Source organism: Eulemur rufifrons, chromosome 2 (genome assembly GCF_041146395.1).
Source record: "Eulemur rufifrons isolate Redbay chromosome 2, OSU_ERuf_1, whole genome shotgun sequence".
Lineage (NCBI taxonomy): Eukaryota > Metazoa > Chordata > Mammalia > Primates > Lemuridae > Eulemur > Eulemur rufifrons.
Window position 1 is genome coordinate 121147261 of NC_090984.1, and position 21622 is coordinate 121168882.

The 21622-nt window shown below is 41.7% G+C and overlaps 1 protein-coding gene across 3 annotated transcripts in view; it reads right to left on the reverse strand.

Annotated features, from left to right (window-relative positions):
- Positions 1-21622, reverse strand: part of SETD3 (SET domain containing 3, actin N3(tau)-histidine methyltransferase) — a 77473-nt gene that overhangs the window by 54580 nt on the left and 1271 nt on the right. For 2 of the 3 annotated variants that reach the window (XM_069489620.1, XM_069489629.1), the window contains exons 2-6: positions 7126-7235; positions 5184-5276; positions 2733-2881; positions 694-766; positions 147-403 (exon numbers count right to left, since the gene is read on the reverse strand). In XM_069489620.1, coding sequence (XP_069345721.1) covers positions 147-403; positions 694-766; positions 2733-2881; positions 5184-5276; positions 7126-7228 — 675 coding nt within the window. In that variant the 5' untranslated portion in view covers positions 7229-7235. Of the gene's footprint in view, positions 1-146; positions 404-693; positions 767-2732; positions 2882-5183; positions 5277-7125; positions 7236-7350; positions 7388-21622 lie in introns of those variants that run through there. The other variant, XM_069489611.1, reaches the window with a different exon arrangement.

The window sequence follows — 21622 nt, forward strand, 5'->3', positions numbered from 1 at the left end:
AATGAAATGTACTTGATTATCTTTTTAATTTAAAAGGTAAAATGTTTGTGTTCTTAATAAGATGTCAAGTTGAACATTTATGCAGTCAATTCCTCTCTCTTTCCCACCCTGTTAAACATACACTTAAACAGCAAACAGCAGCTCACCTGGATAACTTTATAAAAATAGGCATACTGTCGAGCTGTATTTTTATACTGGCTGAAGACATCATGTATAGCTTGTGTTGACTGAAGATACCGAACTTCATCTTCTTCAAAGTAGAGAGGAGTGTCATATTCACTGGGGAGGCTCTGGATGTAGGGCTGCCAGAAGGAGTTAGGGCTGGCTCGCTCACACAGCAAATGGAAGGCCAGCGCGATGTTTCCCATGGCTTGCAGAATTCGGTCTTGAGAATATAAGGGCCCTGAATTAACCCAGAAGTTAACATCGTTTAAGTTTCACAAACTTCTTTAAAAAGGATTCATTCACAATATATATTAAAATTATAAAAAAAAGCTAAGAAGTCTTTTAACATTTAAAGTCATGTGCACCTTTCTTTTGACATTAAATCGAAAACGTTTAATGCATATTTGAGGGAATATTTCACCAGCTGAGAAAACAACCGAATATGGTCCTTAGCACCACAAAATGGAATTTTATATATTTTTGTCATTTGCACTTTGCCTTGAACAAACAGTCAGAAATTATTCTCACCCAACACTGAATTTTTAGCAGATTCAACAGTCATTAGTAATTTTCGTGGAACCCACAAAAATAATTCTTCTGCCTAGGGAAAAAAATAAGAAAATGGTAGAATCATCCAAACATGTTACAATCCTCAATCCAACTGTATCTATGGTCAGAAATCCAATCACACATGAAATACAATTTAAGGTTTGCATATCAGCATTTCATTTCTAAATGCCAAATGTATTTTAAAATGTAAGCACTTACGTTATAGTGAAATGAGTAGACGAATAGTTTAAAATCCTGTTTCCATTAGAAAAACTACATATACTAAGGTGGCAAAAAGTCAAAAAGGGACTTTCATCTTTAACGTGAAGCAAACATAACATTTTCAGTAGAGCACAAAGGTGTTTTATTCTCTGCTGTACTTATTTTTAAGTTCTAAAACCAAAACAAAATAAAACTTCTGCCTCCAACCAAAACCTAATCTGTCAACGTGAACTGCTCCTGCTGAGGTTTTGAAGTCAGAGTAACATTCCTTCGTCTACATATTTGTCTTTAAAACACAACAGTTACCAGCAAAATCTTTGGTTTACTCATTTGTTTCAAAGCATTATCTCATTTTTTGGCAATATGACATGCTTCTTTTTGGTATGTTCTATGTACCCATACTGCTTAAAACATTCACATAGCTCTCCGCCATGTGAGGCTACAGCAAGAGGGCGCTGTCTGCAAACCAGGAGGAATGTCCTCACCAGAACCAGACCATGCCAGCACCTTAAACTTGGACTTTCCAGCTCCCAGAATTGTAAGCAATAAATGTCTGTTGTTTAAGCACCAACCCAACCCCCTTTCCAAAAAAAGCACATGGCGAAGACAGACCACAGCTAAGACATTCTGGGAAGCAATCCACTACTGATGCTTCATGCCTGAAGTAAGAGAAGAACATGTGACATCCTGCCTTCACCAATGTCTACTATATGAATTATTTTTATGTGCCTTAACCCTTACAGATTATAAGAATGATAAGGGAAGAGACTCTGGGTTTTTGGTTTTTTTTTTTTTGGAAGCCTAGTGCGATAACAAACAAGGTACTATTCACATAGCAGATACTTAACAGGTATCTAACACACAGGCATGTAGTTACCAATGTATCAAGGAAAGGTCCACTACAACTTGACCAAAAATGTTGCTGGAAGTTTGAGGGCCCAAATATCTAACACCCATTTACTCCACCCAAGTTCTGAACCAACTGAGAGAAGACAAGAATACAACAGATGGTCACCCAAAATATCACCTACTGAATCCCAGAATTAGACAGACTCCCCCACCTAGTTACAGGCAGAACTAGATCCCCACAGCCCTCCCCTCGTGTGGGCCTACCCTGTAAAGCTTACGGGGTGCAGAGAGCAGAGCAGAATAAATGCGTATGGGCAACCAGCTCTCACCAAGAAAAAAGGCCAAGCCCAGTTCCTTCTCCCAAACTCAGCAAACAGATTAAATTATGCCTCCTCTTGGGAAGAGGCATGAATGAGGGTACAGAGAGGCCAGGAATGTTAAGTTACTGCTGCTCCCTTCATGTGGAAGGAAGAACCAAGAGTAGAGAGAAAGCTTTTCTCCCTCAGCAGATGTCTATTTCTCGTCCCCGTGGGAGCACACGGTGCCTCCGGCCATGCAGTTGCCCATGTAGGCATCCTCACACTGCCCACCCTCCGCCCAGCCCACCTCCAAGCCGTCACAGGATCCTGTGTGCTCTCCCTCCAAACCACAACTGCACATGCTTTTCTTTAGTCAAATTTCCAAATCCTGTGAGGCATGTTCCATAGTCTTCTAACAGGCTCAGAAATGTGAGCTGACTTGCCTCACGTGACAGGTTAAAGGCAGGGTTCCCAGGAGGATGAGCTGGGAGAGGCTGCCAAGGACATGGCCTGAGGCTCTTTGGGCTGCCCCTCTGCCCACGGGCTCAGCAGCAGCCCACGGCAGCTGCCCCCACGTCGTGTGCCCTCTACACCACACCACGGTTCAAACACGCGTAGGCTCCTCACACCAGCATTTTATAAACTCACCTTGATGTCCCTTGTTGCTCTCAAACCAAAGCCCTCTTCTTTGAAGTTGACCATTTCAAAACCCTCCACAGAAGCCCCGTTTTCAGAGGCCCATTTCATTAGATCAGGAAAGTAATCTTCTCTTTTTCCATCAAAAGTAACGGACAGACCTGTATTAATCCATGTTTTAGAAAACAAGAGCTACTTTTAGGGCATATATCATTCATAAGTATCTCAGAAAATAAAAACAGACCACAACTAACACTGGAAATAGTCTTAACACTCTAATCTTGAAATAATCGAACTAATGACCAGATAGTTACAGTACATACCTTAACTAGTGATACAAAAGGCTAATTAACCTCCTAAACTCCCTGTCAGTTACAGAGAAATATTTACTGATACTAGGTAATATGAATATTAAATATTAGGTACTGCTAAGTAATGCAATGGCAAAGGGGGAAAAAGCTTGCATTACCACTACTGTGGATTTATAGAGCAGGTTTTCCATTAGAAGTCCAATATGCCATCTCTCATATTCACGTTTGCTTTAACAAAATTCCCACTAAAACAAAACTCAGTAGCTCGCACACGCACACAAGCAGACTGGGGTGGGGGCGCAGTGCGGCCCTGACTCTGAGGGCACAAGTCTGCGGGGCTCTGAGGCAGACGCTGCGCAGCGACGGCAGTGAGTTAGTTCTAGATGCATCCACATGAAACACAAAATGGAACACTGTGAGGTCTTTTTAAATCAAGTAGTATGACACCATTTATGTAAATTTTTAAGATACCAACTATAATCATATATTTTTATTGGGTTACATGCAGTAGTAAAACATGCCCAGCAAAGACGAACACTCTCCAAGGAGGGAGGGATGGAATGGGATAGAAATTCAAGGCTTTGGCTATGTCTGTAATGTTTTATTTCTTAAAAGCAAATACAAAAATAAAGCTAAGGATCAAGGGTGGTAAAGGGAAGCTGACCAGTAGGTGGGAAAGAAGGAAAGGAGAACTTGAACCAAGGTAACTTTGGCATGTGCTCAATCTGGGTAGTAGACTCTTCGACATCTGTCATACTAACTTCTGGACTTTGCAGTATGTTTGAGATATTCAAAAAGATGAAAAGTCATGCACAGAGAAAACCCATTATGTTTTGATGAATAAAAGGAGAAGAACAGGAACTTCACTAACATGAGGCGTGGCCCTAGCCCAGGTGCTTGTGGCCATCTCATCCCAGTATAACCAATAGTAACTGGCTCTGTGATGAGGTAGGTGCTGGCACACTGTTGTGCCATGCTAGACATGCAAAGACACCAGCTAAATGACAAAAAGTGACTGGAGGTAGGAATAGTCTAAGACAGAATTTACTTTTCATGCATTGAGAAGTAACGAATACTCTAACTTTAGTGACGTATCTACTCAGAACAGAGCCTCAGGATATGCAAAAATTCTTTCAGCTACCTATTTGGTGAGACTGGTAGCATGAGCCACCATTTAGGGCAAATAAACACATTAGAAAGGAAGCTGTTCACTATTTTGGAGTTTGAGACCATCTAAGCTAAAGACCACATGTTTACAGGTGTGTATGGTAGAGCAAGAAAAGCACAACTTAGGATGGCAAATAAAAACCATATCCTCTCTGACTTTCTTTCATGACAGTAAGAAAGGGAGTCTCAGAAGGTTTTATCTCACCTTTCTTTTTTTTTTTTTTGAGACACAGTCTCACTCTGTCGCCCTGGGTAGAATGCAGTGGCGTCATCATAGCTCACTGCAACCTCCAACTCCTGGGCTCAAGCAATCATCTTGCCTCAGCCTCCTGAGTAGCTGGGACTACAGGCCCTCATCCTTTCAAATGCGCACTCCTTATGACACACCAATCTTTACTTTTTGTGCTTTACAGGACAAAAACAATATGTACATTGAAAAAGCTGTTTCTGACACTTAGCCCCATTGCCAGCCTGGATCAGAATCATTATGATGCCTACTGAACGCACCCTGTAAAAACACAGCTTAAGAAATATAACTATACCTGTTATTCAACAAGATGTGTTTGAGTTAATCATAAACACTTGATACTACGTTAGCCAATTAGCATATATTTGTGTGTTGACCACATACAGTATTACGTACTGTTCTAAAACCCAAAAGGAAATACAGTATGAAAAACAAATTCAAATATATATTTCATAAAAAATAAATAAATATATAAATAAATGTATCATTTTAGCCCCCAGATACAAACCTTTTTTTCCCCTAAAGCTCAACATATGTACCCTTTCCAAGCAGGTAGTAGCACTGCAGAAAAGGGAGAAATACTGACAGTCACCCGTGTGAGCTCTCTATCAAGCTGCAACACCCTTTCAGATGGCATCAGTGACACTGAGACCTTTACTACTCTCAAGCCTTTCTGACTTAGCCAAGTTTCTACTACATAATATTATTAAAATATGATTATCATTCTAGCAATTTTACCTTTTTGCTTTTTCCGTATTTTCTCGACTAGAGACCGGATCTGTACATACTCTTCCCATTCTTTTCCTGGGCCCGGCGCAGGACTGCTGCATTCTGTAACACAAGAGCCATGGCACTGAAACACTTCTCTCCTCCAACTTAACCCACTAGTCTGCAGAAGGAAGAGGATGTGGATTTTGTTGTTGCTGCTCTGGTTGGTTTAGTTTTAAAGGGCAGAGATGCTACAGCCATGCTGATAAATGTGAGAAGGACAAAGCAGGTTACTTTTCAAAGCATGTAAGCCCTCTGAAACCATAGAAACGCCCCTCACTAAACTGCAAGTTGGTACCCCAGAGTGAGAACCTAATCGCACCTACCTTATTCTTGCTGCTCTGTTAACTTTTCCTCAGAATACACTTATAAACAGGAAAATCTAAAAAGCTAAGCTGAAATGCAAAATATTTCCCCAAAACTCTTCTAGATGGCAAAAAGAAGATAATATTAAAAGTCAACATTTCTTTTTAGTTAAACCCCACAACAATGGCTCTCTAAGGGAACCAGTTAAATTGGACATAAGGACAATCAGTTGACAAACGTTTCATATCCATGTGTACGGCACTATATTTAGCACTCTGGGGGAGTTATAAAATGAGATGGCACAGTCACAGCTAAAAAAGAAGCTAAGATTCTACTGTAGGGCCAGAACTGAAAGATCAACACCCAAGACCAGGACCAGTGGGTTTGGAAGGCTGCAGCTGGGCACCCCGCCTGTTGGCAGCTTGTTCCTTTCACATGACTGTGTCGTGTAAAGAGAGGGCCCCTCCCCATGCTCCTGCTAAAGCTCTCGGCCCCGTTCAGTCTCTAAGGAAAAGAATATATATGGCAAATAATTAACAATAACTGGCCAGGTGTTGACTCCTAACTGTTAAGGTTGACCAACCTTACTTCGTCTTGCAGCAATAAGCACTGACCAAGGCCCTGGGATACAAGGGTGAGGAAGACGCAAGCCTGTCCTCAAGCTGCCCCAGACAGTGGAGGAGACAGCCAGTGTGGGGGAAGGGCAGCTGCACTCTGTGGGGCCCACTGGGTCCAGAGGAACACTCAGGAGGGACTTGACCCTGACCCAGCTACTGCCAGATTTCAATCAAGGCGGGAAAGCTAAATTTTTATTTGAGGTTTAGTCCGTCACATGATCGAAACATAAGGGGCAAAAGGTCAACGGAACGATCACAGCTAAAACTGAGGCATACACAGCACTAAATGCGAAATTTTAAAAAGTTACCAAATTATACTCACTCACTAAAGCAAGTACAGGCACTTAACAGATATTTCATTTCCTTGAACCAAGAATTCTCAAATTTTAGCAAGTGAAAATCAGAAACATTATTAATTGAGTCACTAACAATAAAGGTAAGTGTTCCAGGAGCGGGCACAGCTCCAAAGGCCCGCTCTCTAAGAAGCATGCTGGACCCACCTTGGGCTGACAGCCCGTGCTGCGCCTTCACATACCAAATCTCACGCGGCCCTCGTCGCGCTCCCTGAGACAGTTACTATTTACGTTTTCTGACAAGAGCCCTAGGCCTCAGAGGGGTTCAGGAACTTGCCTGAGACCACACTGGGAGAAAGACGCAGAGCTTGTTCTTGCTCACTGGTACCCAGGGAAGACTGTGTCCTGGGTGGCTGTGCTAGAAGCTCTGCATTCATTGTTTCATCCACGCCTCATTAACAGCGACCAAGTTCCAACAGGTACCAGAATCTCCCCTACACAGACAGGGACTAAGAGTTCAGGAAATTCTGTAACTTGCCCAGGTCACATAGCTAATAAGCTGGATGTGACACAAGCTTGCTCGACCCATGCTTCCCCACGCCAGTGAGCTTCACACGTGGCATTGGAGACACACAGGAGTGAAGGGCACACCCCCCCACCCAGATACAGGCAGGGAGGGCATTGAGAGGAACTTACTCTGCAACAGTTCACTGGTCAGGTTCAAGATTTCCTTCGGTGACACAGTTGCTGTAGCACCAGTGCCTGATTTCTGAGTTTTTACTCGACTCTTCTTACCCATTTTCTGACTACAGAGAAGAGAACGAAAAGACAAAAAGAAAAAAAATTACATTACCAAAGAACAAAATCAAGTAATAAAATGTGGCACAGCACTGCCTTCGTCTTAAGATGCTAAGATCTTACCTCACATATGCCATATCCTGAAGTTTCCTTCCAGAAAAACAAATGTGTAATATTAGTAGTTAGAGGCTGTCAAATGTAAAACAAACAAACAAAAAATCTGCTTTGAAGTCTCTGGAAGAAAAGCTCGTTGCTTTTTACCCATAAACCTATAGTAGAGGCAAATTTTACTCCAGAATTTCTTTAAATTACATAGATTTTATTGTGTCTCTTTTGTCACTACAGAGATAAAAGTTATGCACACATCCTATACATACAAACTATCACAAGGGCACAAAGACCTATATATTCCCTCTTCACTTTGCTTTAAAAGAATCATTTCCCTTGGCCAGGTGCAGTGGCTCACACTTGTAATCCTAGCACTCTGCGAGGCCAAGGTAGGAGGATCACTTGAGCTCAGGAGTCTGAGACCAGCCTAAGCAAGGGCGAGACACCCCTCCTACTAAAAATAGATACATTAGCCGGGCATCATGGCACATGCCTGTAGTCCTAGCTACTCGGGAGGCTGAGGCAGGAGGATCGCTTGAGCCCAGGAGTTTGAGGTTGCAATGAGCTATGATGACGCCACTGGACTCTAGCTGGGGCAACCAAGCAAGACTCTGTCTCAAAAAAAAAAAAAAAAGAAAGAAAGAAACAATCATTTCCCATTAACTATATCATAAGTGACTGATTAAACTTTTTAGACGAATGGTGGCTGAAGATATATTAGAGCTCAAAGAAACTTTAGAGAGCTAATCTAACTCCTAAATTTTGTTCAATGCAAAATCCCAAGTGCCTTGCCCAGGGTTTCACATAAGTCCATGGCAGACCCTAGATTTGAACAAGGTCTCCCATCACCTTCTGGCCTGGCACTCAGACCACCCACAGGTCCTGTATTGGGGACACATGAGAAATAACTAGAATATTTCACAAGCAGAAGAGACAGTATGACACAGGACATACCAGTGACATTCTGGGTAAAAACCTCTATGTTTGTCTGAAAATGTTCTACAACAATAAATCTTGAAGAAGGTAAGGGACTTGGACATGTGACAATTCAAAGACAAAGAAGGACAGGCCTAAGAAAAGCAAGAGGCAAGTGCAGTGAGGAACAGCACCCAGCTGGAGAGGGCTCCCTGGGGGAGCCCAGCAAGGTGCCACTGAAAGAGGGCAAGAATCGTGGTCAGAGGAGTCCGGCTTTAATCCTCTGGAAAAAAGGCATTAGGACAACAACCGAGGAAGATGGAGAAAGAGCACCCAGCCAAGAAGCTAGTGGAGCGATGAGTAACAAAACACACGATGATGTCCTCCATGGAGCCGCTGACCAGTGAGTTACCCTCAATCCCAAGGGAGAACCAAAAGCATACTTTGATCCATTTGCTTTTTACAAAAAGAAGTAACTATTGGCTAGGCTTGGTGGCTCACGTCTGTAACCCTAGCACTTCAGGAGGCCAAAGCGGGATGATGGCTTGAGGCCAGGAGTTTGAGACGAGCCTGAGCATAGTGAGATCCCGCCTCTACAAAAAAAAAAAAAATAGAAAAATTAGCTGGGCATAGTGGTATATGCCTGTAGTCCCAGCTACTTTGAAGGCTGAGGCAGGAGTCCAAGTGTTTGAGGTTGCAATAAGTTATAATGAAACCACTCTAACCCAGGCAACAGAGCAAGACCCTCAAAAAAAAAAAGACTATTGCAGTGTGGAGAACTGTATTAGGCAAAGGTTTAAAACGCATATCCTTCCACTATACAAATGATCACTGATTCCATTGTAACTGAATCCATGCAAATATGGCTATGTGCTAAAATAACAGGAAATAACATTCTTTAAGGGGCTAAGATGTCTATCTTCTCCTACATATCTAACGTATACAGAATAATGGGTAACTTATGTATCTAATAAACCTTCTTTAAAAAAACAGTGTGAAATGCATAGTGTCAGTCACCCCGGAATAAAAGGGAACTGTTAAAAATATGTAAAATTTTTGCAGCAATAAAAGGAATTAGTCATTTTGCGATCAAAAGAAGAAAACACTAAGTATGGGGAGAGCGGAAGGAAGGATAGCTTAAGCACCTTTTACTACACTGAAAGACCATCTTCTCAAGGGGGAAAAAGCTCCCGTGTTTACAGCTCACAGCCAGGAGAAAGGGCACACCCTGGACAGAGCATCTCCCGCATCTACTGAGGGCATCTCTGTGGAGGATCATTGAACTTAACCTGAAAATAACTGAAACCACCAAGGAGTCTGGTAAGAAGGACTTTCATCACACTTCCAAATATAGTGGATCTGCTGTCTTGGCAGGGTGAGATGCAGAATCACGCTGTCAGTGATGGGCTGAAATGGCCTCTCCCTCCAGCCCTGACGACAAAACCTTCTGTCGTGTAAGCCCTAAATGACTCAAGAACGTCACTTTGATGAGGAGCTCCAAGACCATTTCCCTTCTCTTAACAGCAATGAGCCTGAGGCGGCCAGGCTGTTCTGCACCGGCCCTCACCGTGCGGGTACTCACCAACGACTACAAAACAGGCTCTGTTCCCTCTGCTGCTGCCGCTTACCTCCCCAGAGCCTTCCCTCAGCCATCCACCCAATGCCAAGTGCTCACTAAAATGGCAGCAGCCGTCCCCAGGATTCAGTACTTACCCTCTGCCAGGTACTAGGCTAAGATACGGCTCTTCATTTGATCTTCCAGACACTCTAAGCAGTACATATTATCCTCATCTTTTAGGTGACATTCTCAGAAAGGTTAAGCCCTTTCTCTTTGTTCAAAATCACACATCAGGCAAGAGGCAGAGCTAGAATCTGAACTCAGAGCCACTACCCCACTGCTTCTGTTTAAATACAGATACAAAGTACATGGCGGCAGGGTCCAAGACGGCTGAAAGACCATACACCTTCGGTTATGACACACACTCCCACGGCCCTGCCAGCAGCCATTCGGCACCCAGCTGAGCAGCCCTGGCCACCTCCTCCTGCACACTTCCTGGACTCGCACTCTTGCTTGGACCGTAACGCGAGTCTCCTGCATGTCTCCTTGCCCAAGCCCGTCTCTGCTGCTTAAACCTACCCTCATGCCACCCCACCCAGCACCCAATGCTCCAGCAATACCAACGTCTCCTGTCCCTCATTCAGACCTGGTCACAGGCCTCCTGTCTCTCTACCTCCCCGTCTCACCCCTCCCCTGCAACGTTTTAGTCACTTGCTCACAAGCTCTTGGTTTTCTCTAAAAATCATGCCCAAGCATCCCCTTACCCCTGGTCACAATCTTCTCTCCTCTGCACCCCTGCAATTCCTTGTACGTTCTTCCATTACTGCTGGACCCCACAGTACCGAAAGGTTTGCTCACACACTAGCTTCCTCCCAGATAACAAGGACCCTCTCTGTCTTTATACATTTGCACCCCAACATCCAGCCCAGACCTCAGCACACAGCAGGTGCTCCACAGAGGAGGCTACCCTCACCTTCCAGGGGGAAAGCATTTGGACAGTTCTTAGGTCAAAATCTGTATTCCTGAAGCTTTCACCCAAATTTCTATCCCCATGGAACACACTGAAAATGCCTAATTCCTGCTCCATGTGAGAGGCCATTAAATATATAGGTACAATGATTTGAAAACACAATAGGTTCCTTTGGCAGTAATATTCTACAGCCAAGGACCTTCAACTCAAATTGTTCTCAAAATTTCTTTTTTAAGCCAGAAAACTGCCTGCATTTAGAAATGAGTAATAGGTACAGAAATACAGCAGAGGTGAAACTTCAAAACACATCAGTAAATCAGCCCCTGGGAGGACAGATATACTGGAATGTCATCTTTAGAAGTCTTGCAGGGCCGTGTTTATGCAGTCACTAAAGCACTCCCAGCTAAGACCCTCATCTCCAGCTCCTTCTGTTCCTTCCTGATTCACTTCCCTGCCTCCAACCGCTCCCCCACCATACTGTCAAGGGTCAGCCTTAATAAATCGAGGTATAAAATACAAAGCACACAGTGCACGGCTTCACGGACTTATCCACATGCATGCAAGGCCACCACCTGGAGTAAGGCAACAGACACACCAGCCCTTGCCAACACCCCTTCACCAGTCCATAGCCACCCCCAGGAGGAACCATTATTTTAACTTCTATTATTATATCATCAATTAGTTTTGCTTGTTCTTGAACTTCATTACATAGCAGAATTCTACACTATGTAGGCTTCTTTCACCCAACATAATACCTTTCCATAGCTCACAGGATAACAGCTAACCTCCCTAGCACGGTCTTCCAGGGGAGAACTGCCTCACCCCATTTCACCTGGCCGGCTTCATTCTACCCATTCTTTACACAACACAGCTCCAGGGGTTTGCTCAAGTTCCTCCCTTTTTCTAGAATGCAGGTGCCCCTGCTTAGCCCCCATCTCCTCCTGGCAAAAGTGTTCACATACTTTGGGGCTCCACCAAAATGTCCCCAGCGGCTGTAGGGGAAGTTCTAGGCTCTTCCATGTAGCCCTCACTCCCATGAAAGTCAGTAAGAAAAGGACAAATTCAAGGTCATTAACAGATGCTAAAGGCTTGGCTTACCTTGAGATTCAGTCTTTTGGAAATCTCTTTGGACTGTTTCCCTCCCACCGGGATACAGGCCACACGGGAGAGAAAGCAGGCAGAGAGAATCGTCTTAATTGAGGAGGGGGGAAGGTTGCCCATTCTTGTCCCCAGTGAATGGATCTCCCTAAGGTTCAGGATCCTAGGCCCAGGCCATCTCTTAATCTGTTCCACCCAGAAGTCGTGTTTCCAGGGCCCTTCCAGGACAGCTTGCCCATGCCTGGGCTTGCCCTGTCCAGGAGCTCCCAGAATTCTCAGCCCTCTGCACACTGAATCCCAGGCAGTCAGGGGCTGACACCTAGCCTTTACGATTACGTTAAAAACCCAGTCTCTGGAGGACAGGTGTTTCTCTGTACCAGTTCTATGGCCCAGCAGATACTACTCTGAACTCAGAGTCATCAATGTCTATAAGATTCTTTTGCCTCTGGATTCAACAGGGTTTGGCACTAATTCTACTATTTGTGGGTCATCCCTAACTCAAAGCACCTGGAAGGCAGAAGCCCTATATTTACTCCACAAAGCATCAGGCTTTCCTGTTGCATCGACCAGCTCCCCATACCCTGCCTTTCCTCAGCCCCCTGGCCTGGCTGCCATTCCCTGATCTACATACTCTTAGCTCCAATATTTCAGCTAGACGGCCTTACCCCTTGGTGAGTGTGGTAGAGTCCTCTATCTGAAGTCTTAGCTAAATGCCCACCACACCGACAAGGTCTCCTCCCCACACTCCACAGCCCCTGAGACTCTGTGACCTCATCCACTGTGGTCTAGATTATTTATGTACCTATTCTACCCACTGTCTTCTGGCAGAAAAAAACTAAAGTTCCCCTCTCTATATTATCTGTAGGGTCTAGAATAGTGCCATGGACACAAAGATAGTCAAATATTTGTTGAATGAAGGAAAATCTTTAGATATCATATTTGGATATATTAGTATTACTAGTTTTGACATATCTCCCACCTATGATTAGAACAGTAGTCAAAATGAGACATTTACTAAATATTTACTTCTACTAAGGAAGCAGGGCAACTCTTAAAGGCAGAAATATAAACCTATATAGAAAGAGATGGATAGACAGATAGGTTGGCCACAGCATGAAGGTCAGGGGTCAGGGTTAGGTTAAGGTTATATAGTATCACACTGAAAAGATGGTTTCTTTTGGGAGCTGACAGTTTATAAATAGAAAAGTTTTAGAATATTAAATTTAATAAGAGAAACTCTGAAGACACACTTGAATTTTTTAAATGTTGTTGGTCTTTAGAAAGCAACAAAGCAGGAATTTGTCTGTTTCTGATAGAAAAGAAAAGCTATGGCCCAAGCACAGCTGGAAGCTCCATGAGCACTTGTGACCAAGAACATGAGCATCTACCCATGACTTCCCTGTGTCCCCACCGAACCCACTGAGGCCAGTGTTGACCACAGCCAGTTGTCAGGAGGCTTAGAGAGGGCTGTGACTTGGCCAGGAGACCACAGCTGCCAAGCAGCAGAGCCACAGATGCAAACTTGAACTCCTGTATTAGCTCCAGTATTCAGGCAGACTCTAAGTATACGCACACCTGACTATTAAACAAGCTCTCCAATGTCTCTGTGCCTAACACTGTGCTGCCTGTTACAGAAGGCAACAAAATTTGGGAAAAGCAGGCCTGTGGTTCTCAAGGATGAGGTTGAGGAATCAAGACTCACACTCAAAATAAAGCAGCATGGATAATTCCTAAAATACGTAAGTAACTAAACATAGAAGGGCAAAGAATAAAGTACAATTCAAGAAGGATGACTAAATTTTAAGATTCAGTTTGAGAAGGTGTTAGTATCCAGTATGGGTGGTTTCCTAAATTCAACCCCCTTCTGCCTTTTTTAGCTATCAAAAAAGATGTGTGATTTCCTCAACCTTATGGATTTGAAATAACTACCCGAGCCTTTTCACTTATGATTCAAAAATTTGTTACATACAATGAATAATTTTCATTGTGATTTCAGGTGAATTTGGGGCTAGATTCCAAGTTTAAGCAAATGAAACAGTCAAATAGGTATCCAAAACATCCTTAATGCTCTCAGTGAAAAACAGCTACCTACTGGACATTCATCAAGTTCCCACGAATACCAAATATTTATCTTCAATATTTATTACAAATATTTATATTGGGAAAATATAAACACATACTAAATTAAATATCTATGTGTTCTCTAAGTTAAAATACATACATGAGCCAGAAGGTACAATGCTAAATGCAAGATTTTTCCCCTCAAAGTTTATGTGAAATCAAGTACAATTTACAAATATTTATTGAATTATCTTTGAGGAAACAGAAGTACTGGGCAAAAAAGAAAACGGATTTAAATAATACTTAAGACAAAAGAAAACATGAAGAACAGCAATACAGGATTGATAGATAAATGGATTATACAACTACAGTTAGAGTCATTCAAAGGAAGGGATACCTATAAAAGGAACAGGTAGCTAAGAGTTTCACACGTATCTACATTTCTTCACCATCAAGGTATTTTAAAAATCTACAGAATCTTCAAATTCTGGCCCTTTAAAACATAAACTATTTGTCAAATTCACCAACAATCTCCCTACCTAAAAGACAAGACAGGTTTTAAAAGACAAAAAAAAAAAAAAACAACGGTATACTCAGTTATTGAAATTGCTGACTGATATGTAGGGACATCTGTCATCAACAACCACTTTTGACCAATCAAGTGATTCTTTTCCACATAATCTATACAGACAAATAAATAGGTCAGGAAAAATAAGACAAAGCACATTTAGGGACCTGACTAATACAGGTGGTGGTGACGGGGTAGGGGGTGGTAGGTACATAATCCATTTTTACAAAGTATAGTTCACACACACTGAAGCTGACACTTGCGTCTTTTTTCAAACATTCTAAATAGAAAGGATATTTATTTGTATCCTTGAGTTCCCCTGAAAAGGCTGCTTTCAACTAAATACAACTAGAATAAGTGATTCTGATTACACTTATTTGGCACTTTATCCAGGAAACCTTAGCACAACATCTGTTTTTCAAGTTGCATCTACCCTATTTGACAGCTGGATTGACTAAAGCAGAGAATGGTCCTATGGATGGCTTCCTCCCAGCTTAGGCTCCCAGCTGTAAAACGTACTGCCTGACTAGTCCTTGAGTAGGAAACATTCTATTCTCCATCTCACTAAAATACTTTGCAGGCCATCAGGATCAGATCACTACATTCAGAACGAAATACACAAATTATAAGATGATGAGTTAGAAAAATGGAAGCACTCTCAAATTAAAAAGTATTTAACTGAGCAATGGTTTCTTTCCTATAGATACTGATAAGGCATATACAGTCCTTGCTTTGCATGTTACCATGTTAACTGAAACTGAAATATGTCCTGGCTTTGCATAGCAGCAGGGCCACACCATACTACCTTATACCCGTTTACGTGGCTAACTGGCACCCCCAATTCCAATCTCTAAAGGATGTGCTGAAGGGCCATAACTCAAAAGTACCAAGAATCAAGGCAAGCAGGCAGGGAGGAAGGTGGAATTACTTTTAACTCAGGAGCTATTAAATACTTAAGTACTGGGATGAATATAGACCTGTAAGTTGCATGAAAGTAAAATTTTAATCCTTATTCAAAATAATTTGGCCTGTCCTATGTATGTACTATAATTTGAGATTTAAAAAATATGGTTGTTGCTTTTCACAATTTTTTTTCTATTTTTCCAATAATTTACACAGTAATTTTAGAGATACACCATATCTGATTGACTTTTCAACATATAATAGTTTTTAGCTTTGTACTGCTGTTGAATTAAATTGTAAATATACTTAAATTAACAAGAGGCACCTATTTAAATGAAGTTGTCAAAAAAACTTTTGTAAGCTAAGAATCACTTGGTATCATGAATAATCATTTCCTATTATATCTTTCTAAAATAAAAAAGACAATGGTAAGTGTGAAGTAACAGCTGTAATCTGTCAAGAAATTACTTTTAAACCACCCACATTCCTAACATAAGGATTCTAGATTCTGGAATTGCAGAGCATTAGGATTGGAAGAGACCTTTGGGATTATTTATCTATGTTAACCCTCAACCCCATGTTTAGAATAGCGTCTACAAGAGCAGTTATAAAGTGCTCTGCCTGATGCAGGTCTGAAAAGAACGAGAGATAGGCAGGACCCAGCACATTATCCCTAATAAGCTGGAAAGCAGCAAAGGTGGAATGAGATCCAAAGCTCCTGACTGGAGTCCTGGGCTCCTCTGACAGAAGGAGCAGCTGCTACTCCATGGCAGCATCTCCAACTTTGTGAGCCACTCCAGTACTCTACTGCATGAAAGTTTGCCATCCTCTCTGACCTGTCCAAATTCACTCCTTCCTTCCCTTTTTTTATTTCTTTATTTATTGACAGGGTCTCACTCTGTTGCCCAGGCTGGAGTGCAGTGGCACAATCAGAGCTTACTGTAACCTCAAACTCCTGGGCTCAATCAAACCTCCTGCCTCCACCTCCCAAGTAGCTAGGTCTACAAGCATGCACCACCAGACTTGGAAAATTTTTTAATTATTTTTTGTAGAGATGGAGGTCTCACTAGGTTACCCAGGCTGGTCTCGAACTCCTGGCCTCAAGCAATCCTCCTGCCTTGGCCTCCCAAAGTATTGGGATTACAGGTGTGAGCCTCCTAGCCAGCCATATCCATATTCTTTGAAGACAGCTTTCCTGTCCTCCCCAAAGTATTCTCTTCTCCAGGCTTAATGTGCCCCTCATGATGTACTTCTCAAAAGCGAGCAAAACCACTTAGGCATGTTATATTTCAATGAACAGTTTTTAAAAAGTCAACAAAACCCTTTCTTTAGATGTGCTCTGAAATGGCCAGAGTTCAGTGAAACTACTGCCTTCCTGGAACTCTACTCAAGGAGATTTGGCTAAATATTCTCAAGACTGCTCCAGTTTTTCTACAAGCCAAGTGAATTCATTCACTCGTTCCGTGCAAATTTCTTATCTAATCTGAAATGCAAAGATGAATGGGACATGGACCACAGCCTTTAGGATAAGACAGTATTCAACTAAAGCCTTTTGTTACATAAACTGATCTTCAGCAACATAGATGTGCTATATTAAACAACTGAGTTTTTGAACCTAAATGCAATTATTCATTCTGTCGTGTTGTTTGTTTCAGGATCATAATTCAGGCAGGTGAAACTCTATCATCTCTGCCATGGATGGTGTCCTGTGGCAGTCCCCCAACGTGATCATCCCCCCATCACAATTACATCATTAGGCATCAGGAACTAAGGTAAGCATTTTACACAATAGATAAGGTAGATATTACTGTGTCCCCTTTACAGATGAGAAAGCTGACACTTAAATAGGTTAATTAATTTATGCAAGATGATAGACTTGTTTTGTGGCAGAGCCTCACCAGCACACTTCAATGACAAAATTTACTGATATTCAATAGTATTTCATGAATTCAGCTCAATACCAACTTACTTATGAAGGCTCCAAAAGTTCATTGTTATCTCTGATGTTCAACATAACAGTATTCCCTTATAACAGAAAAACATCCACATGTAAAGGTTTTATCTCTTTGGCCTTTTAAAAGTATAGAGCTATTTTGCTGGCCTTATCCAAATACACGGGAGTGGCCTCAGGTTAAATTTGGGATATGAGCAAAACTTCCAAAAGAGCTTCTGCCCAATCTGGCACAACCCACAGTGAGCTCTGCTATGCCACACTCTTGTCGTGGGTCAAAAATGCAGGAACCAGTTAGGTGACCATGACATGTATCAATGCTAAATTACTACAATCAACAAATGAAAAACTTTATTAGTCACTAGTATTTTATGGCAAGAACAACTTTAATACGTATTTTTCAACACTAATCTTTACTTTTTCTTAACTGTGCTTAATAGAAAACAGATATTGAAGAGTCATGCCTATTTTCTGAGATTGAAACTCCGATTGAGTTGGAAGAGTTTAGTAGACCTTGTTATGCTCTAATGAATTATATCCTAGAAAAAAGCAAAATGAAACTCAGATCATAGATAGTAATAAACCTAAAATACTGCATATTTATTAAGAGTACTGTGTATTATTAAATACATAATTTTTATCAATAAAAAAATAAAAGAAGTTCTATACAGACACTCGATTACATTCTCTAGACCAGTGGTCCCCAACCTTTTTGGCACCCAGGACCAGTTTCATGGAAGACAATTTTTCTACAGAAGAGAGAGTGGGGGGAGTGGTTTCGGGATGATTCAAGCACATTACATTTATTGTGCAGTCAATCCTCTCTACTAATCTGTATTTGCAGCTGCTCCCCAGGGCTAGCATCACCACCTCAGCTCTACCTCAGATCATCAGGCATTAGATTCTCATAAGGAGCCCACAACCTAGATCCCTCGCATGTGCAGTTTCCAGTAGGGTTCGTGCTCCTATGAGAACCTAATGTTGCCGTTGATCTGACAGAAGGCGGAGCTTGTGTGGTGATTCCAGCGATGAGGCGCAGCTATAAATACAGATGAAGCTTCGCTTCTGCTGTGCAGCCCAGTCCCTAATAGCCCACAGACTGGTACGGGTCCTCAGCCCAGGAGTTGGGGACCACAGCTCTAGGGCATTTTTTTGTTCTTCTAAAAGATGGTAGAAGTATTTCTTCCTGCTCTGTCCCTCTGCCCTCCCCAATCTCCCCACCCATTACTGAGGCTAGTCTTATAAAAGGTTAAAAATTCACTTTGGCTCAGTAATCAGCAGATTCATTTCAAAATCTTAACTCCAGAGATAGACATGTCTTCTAATCAGCCAACAGGGTTTGGACTTAACCTTGATTATTAGTTCGCTTCTACTTGGAAAGTACTTGAAATAAGAAAAAAATAATTTCAAAGTCTTAACTTTGGTATTTGAATTTTATAACCAATTGGAAATATTTTTCTTTCATTCAAATTTATCTCGGTCAAAAATTGTCAATATTTGTTTTTACCTCTTGTTTTATATCTGTTCATTTCCAAAACCTAGAGAAGATTCCCAAATGGAAATGGGGTTGACACAGCAAATCTATGGTTTGAATTATTGGGTGAATTTAACAATAAAAAGCAGGACTTCTAATCTTGCAGATTCTGTTAATCAAGTTTTCTTTTCCATAAGACTGTTAAATGACTTTAAAAAAACACCAAGTTTCAATTTCTTTGTAATAGAAAAATATATTGTCTATGAATATTTTGTTAGAAATTTATTTTTACATTGAGAGTAAGCATGTTAATTAACTCTATTTGCATATCAAAATATTTAACATCTTCAATTCTATGAATAACAAAATGACATGATAAAAGGAAATCCAACAGTACAGAAATCCATTTAGCCGAGTATGGTATACTTGCAAATGCAACAAAGTAAAAACTGCAGAAAATTTTAAAATCAAGGAATCCTTACTCTAATACTCTTAAGTGGTTAAATATGACCCAGGTTGACCTGTTAACCCAGATTAGCACTTACGTGACTGTAGCAAGAGCGAAAGGATGCACAGCAAATCAAAATATTTTTCACTGATTAAAAAATGGGCCCATATATAACAGTAGCCAATTGAGAAAAAAAATAACTGGCCATAAGCAACTTCCAAAGTAACATAAAAATAAAGACATATTCACTGTTCTGTCAAAAATATTTAATACCATAGTAATAAATGACTCTTGTTGCCTTTGGGGGAACAAAATGATCACTCCATTCCCAGGACTTTGGTCCAATGGGTGGAAAGGCACTTGAGACTCTTCCTCCTCACCCCCAACAGAAGCACCACACACAGCAGCCAGGGAACAAGCAAACCAGTTTCTAAATCACCTCCCCAGTGGAAGATATTCATCAAACCACACACAAAAAAGATACAGTATTAGTAGTTACATTTCTAAAAGCTACTTCAGACTAGTGGTAAGAAAAAAGGCTAAGTAATTTAAACATTTAAGAGACTTGGAAAGCCTCAAATTAAATTGACATCTAGTCAACATCATTGAGTAACCCTGTCTTGGAGGTAGGATTTTTACTCATATTTTTGCTAAATTCCACACAGTACAAATTACGTACCTGGTTTTCATTGAATTCAATGATTATCTACAAGCTATTTACAAGCCCGCCTCTATCATGCTGATGTTGATAGTTTCCCCTACTGCTGTCACCTTCTTTGTCATTCTCTTTTAGATGGGAGAGCACCGGGTTTTAAGGAGGCTGTTGTGACCATATATCAGAGTTCTCAAAACAGAAACAGTTTTCTAGTGGTTGAACTTTAGAACAGAATAACATCTGAGTACAACCTTCACATTTTTCTCATTATCCAGTGGCTTCTAAAGCAAAAGTTTAACCATCATTTAAAATGTGGTCTAAATGTCCACGACATGGAAGAGAAGCTCAGTAGCATTACTTTTTTTTACTGACAATCTCATTGCACTCTTGTGGACAGGGCTTGAACAGAAACTTTCACTTCTACGGTACATACAGACGTAAGTGTTTTAATCTTCAAGTCCAACATCATTCCTATTTCAGGAAAAAAAGCACTGAGATGTTAGCATAGTGGAGAAGGGAGAGGAGCAGCAACCATTTTAAAACTCAGACTAGAGTTCCATTCGAGATATTAACTTACAACCTTGAATACACAGAGAGAAAGGAGGGCAGACAGAAAAGGGGTAGCAGAAGGCTAAAAACCAAGGCTGTTTGGGGTACCAAGAAAGAGGTTGTTCTGTAACTGTCTGAGAAATTGGCTTTGCAAACTACTTTCTTGGGCCACAGAAAAACTCCCCCGTAAATTGTTGGAACTTTACCAAAATATCAATCACAGCAGCCCCTGGGACTAATTTGGTACTGCAGGAGTCTACGCAGAGTAGCCGGTATAAACACAGGATAGTGTGGTTAAGCAAGTCTTGGCAAATTTAACCAGTGGAGAGGATAGCTGCTTTTATTTTGCTGTATTCTTGAGTTAAATGCATTCACCTAAAATAATAAACACCTCCCCAAAACTATTGCTGGTTAGTTCAGTTTTGAAATAACGGTGAGGTCAATTTTGAGAAGAAAAACGGGAAAGGGAGAGGTATACACAAGACAAAATACACACTTCTCAGTTTCCAGTTCTGAGTTTTGACAAACGCCTACAGTGGTGTAACCACCACAATCAAGCTATGAACAGATCCATCGCTAAAAGGTTAACTCTTGGAAGGTTCTTAAAAGCAAAATTAATCTGTCAACATACTTTACAAGTATTTGTGCCTCTGAAACATCACCTCCTTCGTTTAGAAAAGCAAAATACGCTCAGAGTGCTTCTAAACACGTGAGTACCTCTCCCACTGACACTTACATGTCCTCCTCCCAGCACTGGCACAGCGGGGGTGAGGCCCCCGGCAGCAAGTGGCACACGTCACTGATCAGCTCCTATTCCCCGGTGGAAACGGGGTAGAGGCAGCGTTGCATCGCCAGGCTAGAGCCACGAGGAGGAAGAGTTTAAAATCAGAATGACAAACTCTGAAGCAGTGAATTCTTCTCCCTAGTAGGGCACTGCGCGTGTGGAATATGGCCAGGGGCGCGTGGGAAGAAAGATGACCTATTTCCTACGACTGTCTTTATAACTGGACGGTGACGGGAGAGAAGCAGGGACTGGTCCCCAGGCAGCCGGGTGGGCACCTAAGGTTTGGAGAGAGAGGAACATGGAAACCACACAGCCTTCTCCCGGCAGTGGGGTGACGGGAGGAAGGAAGGAAA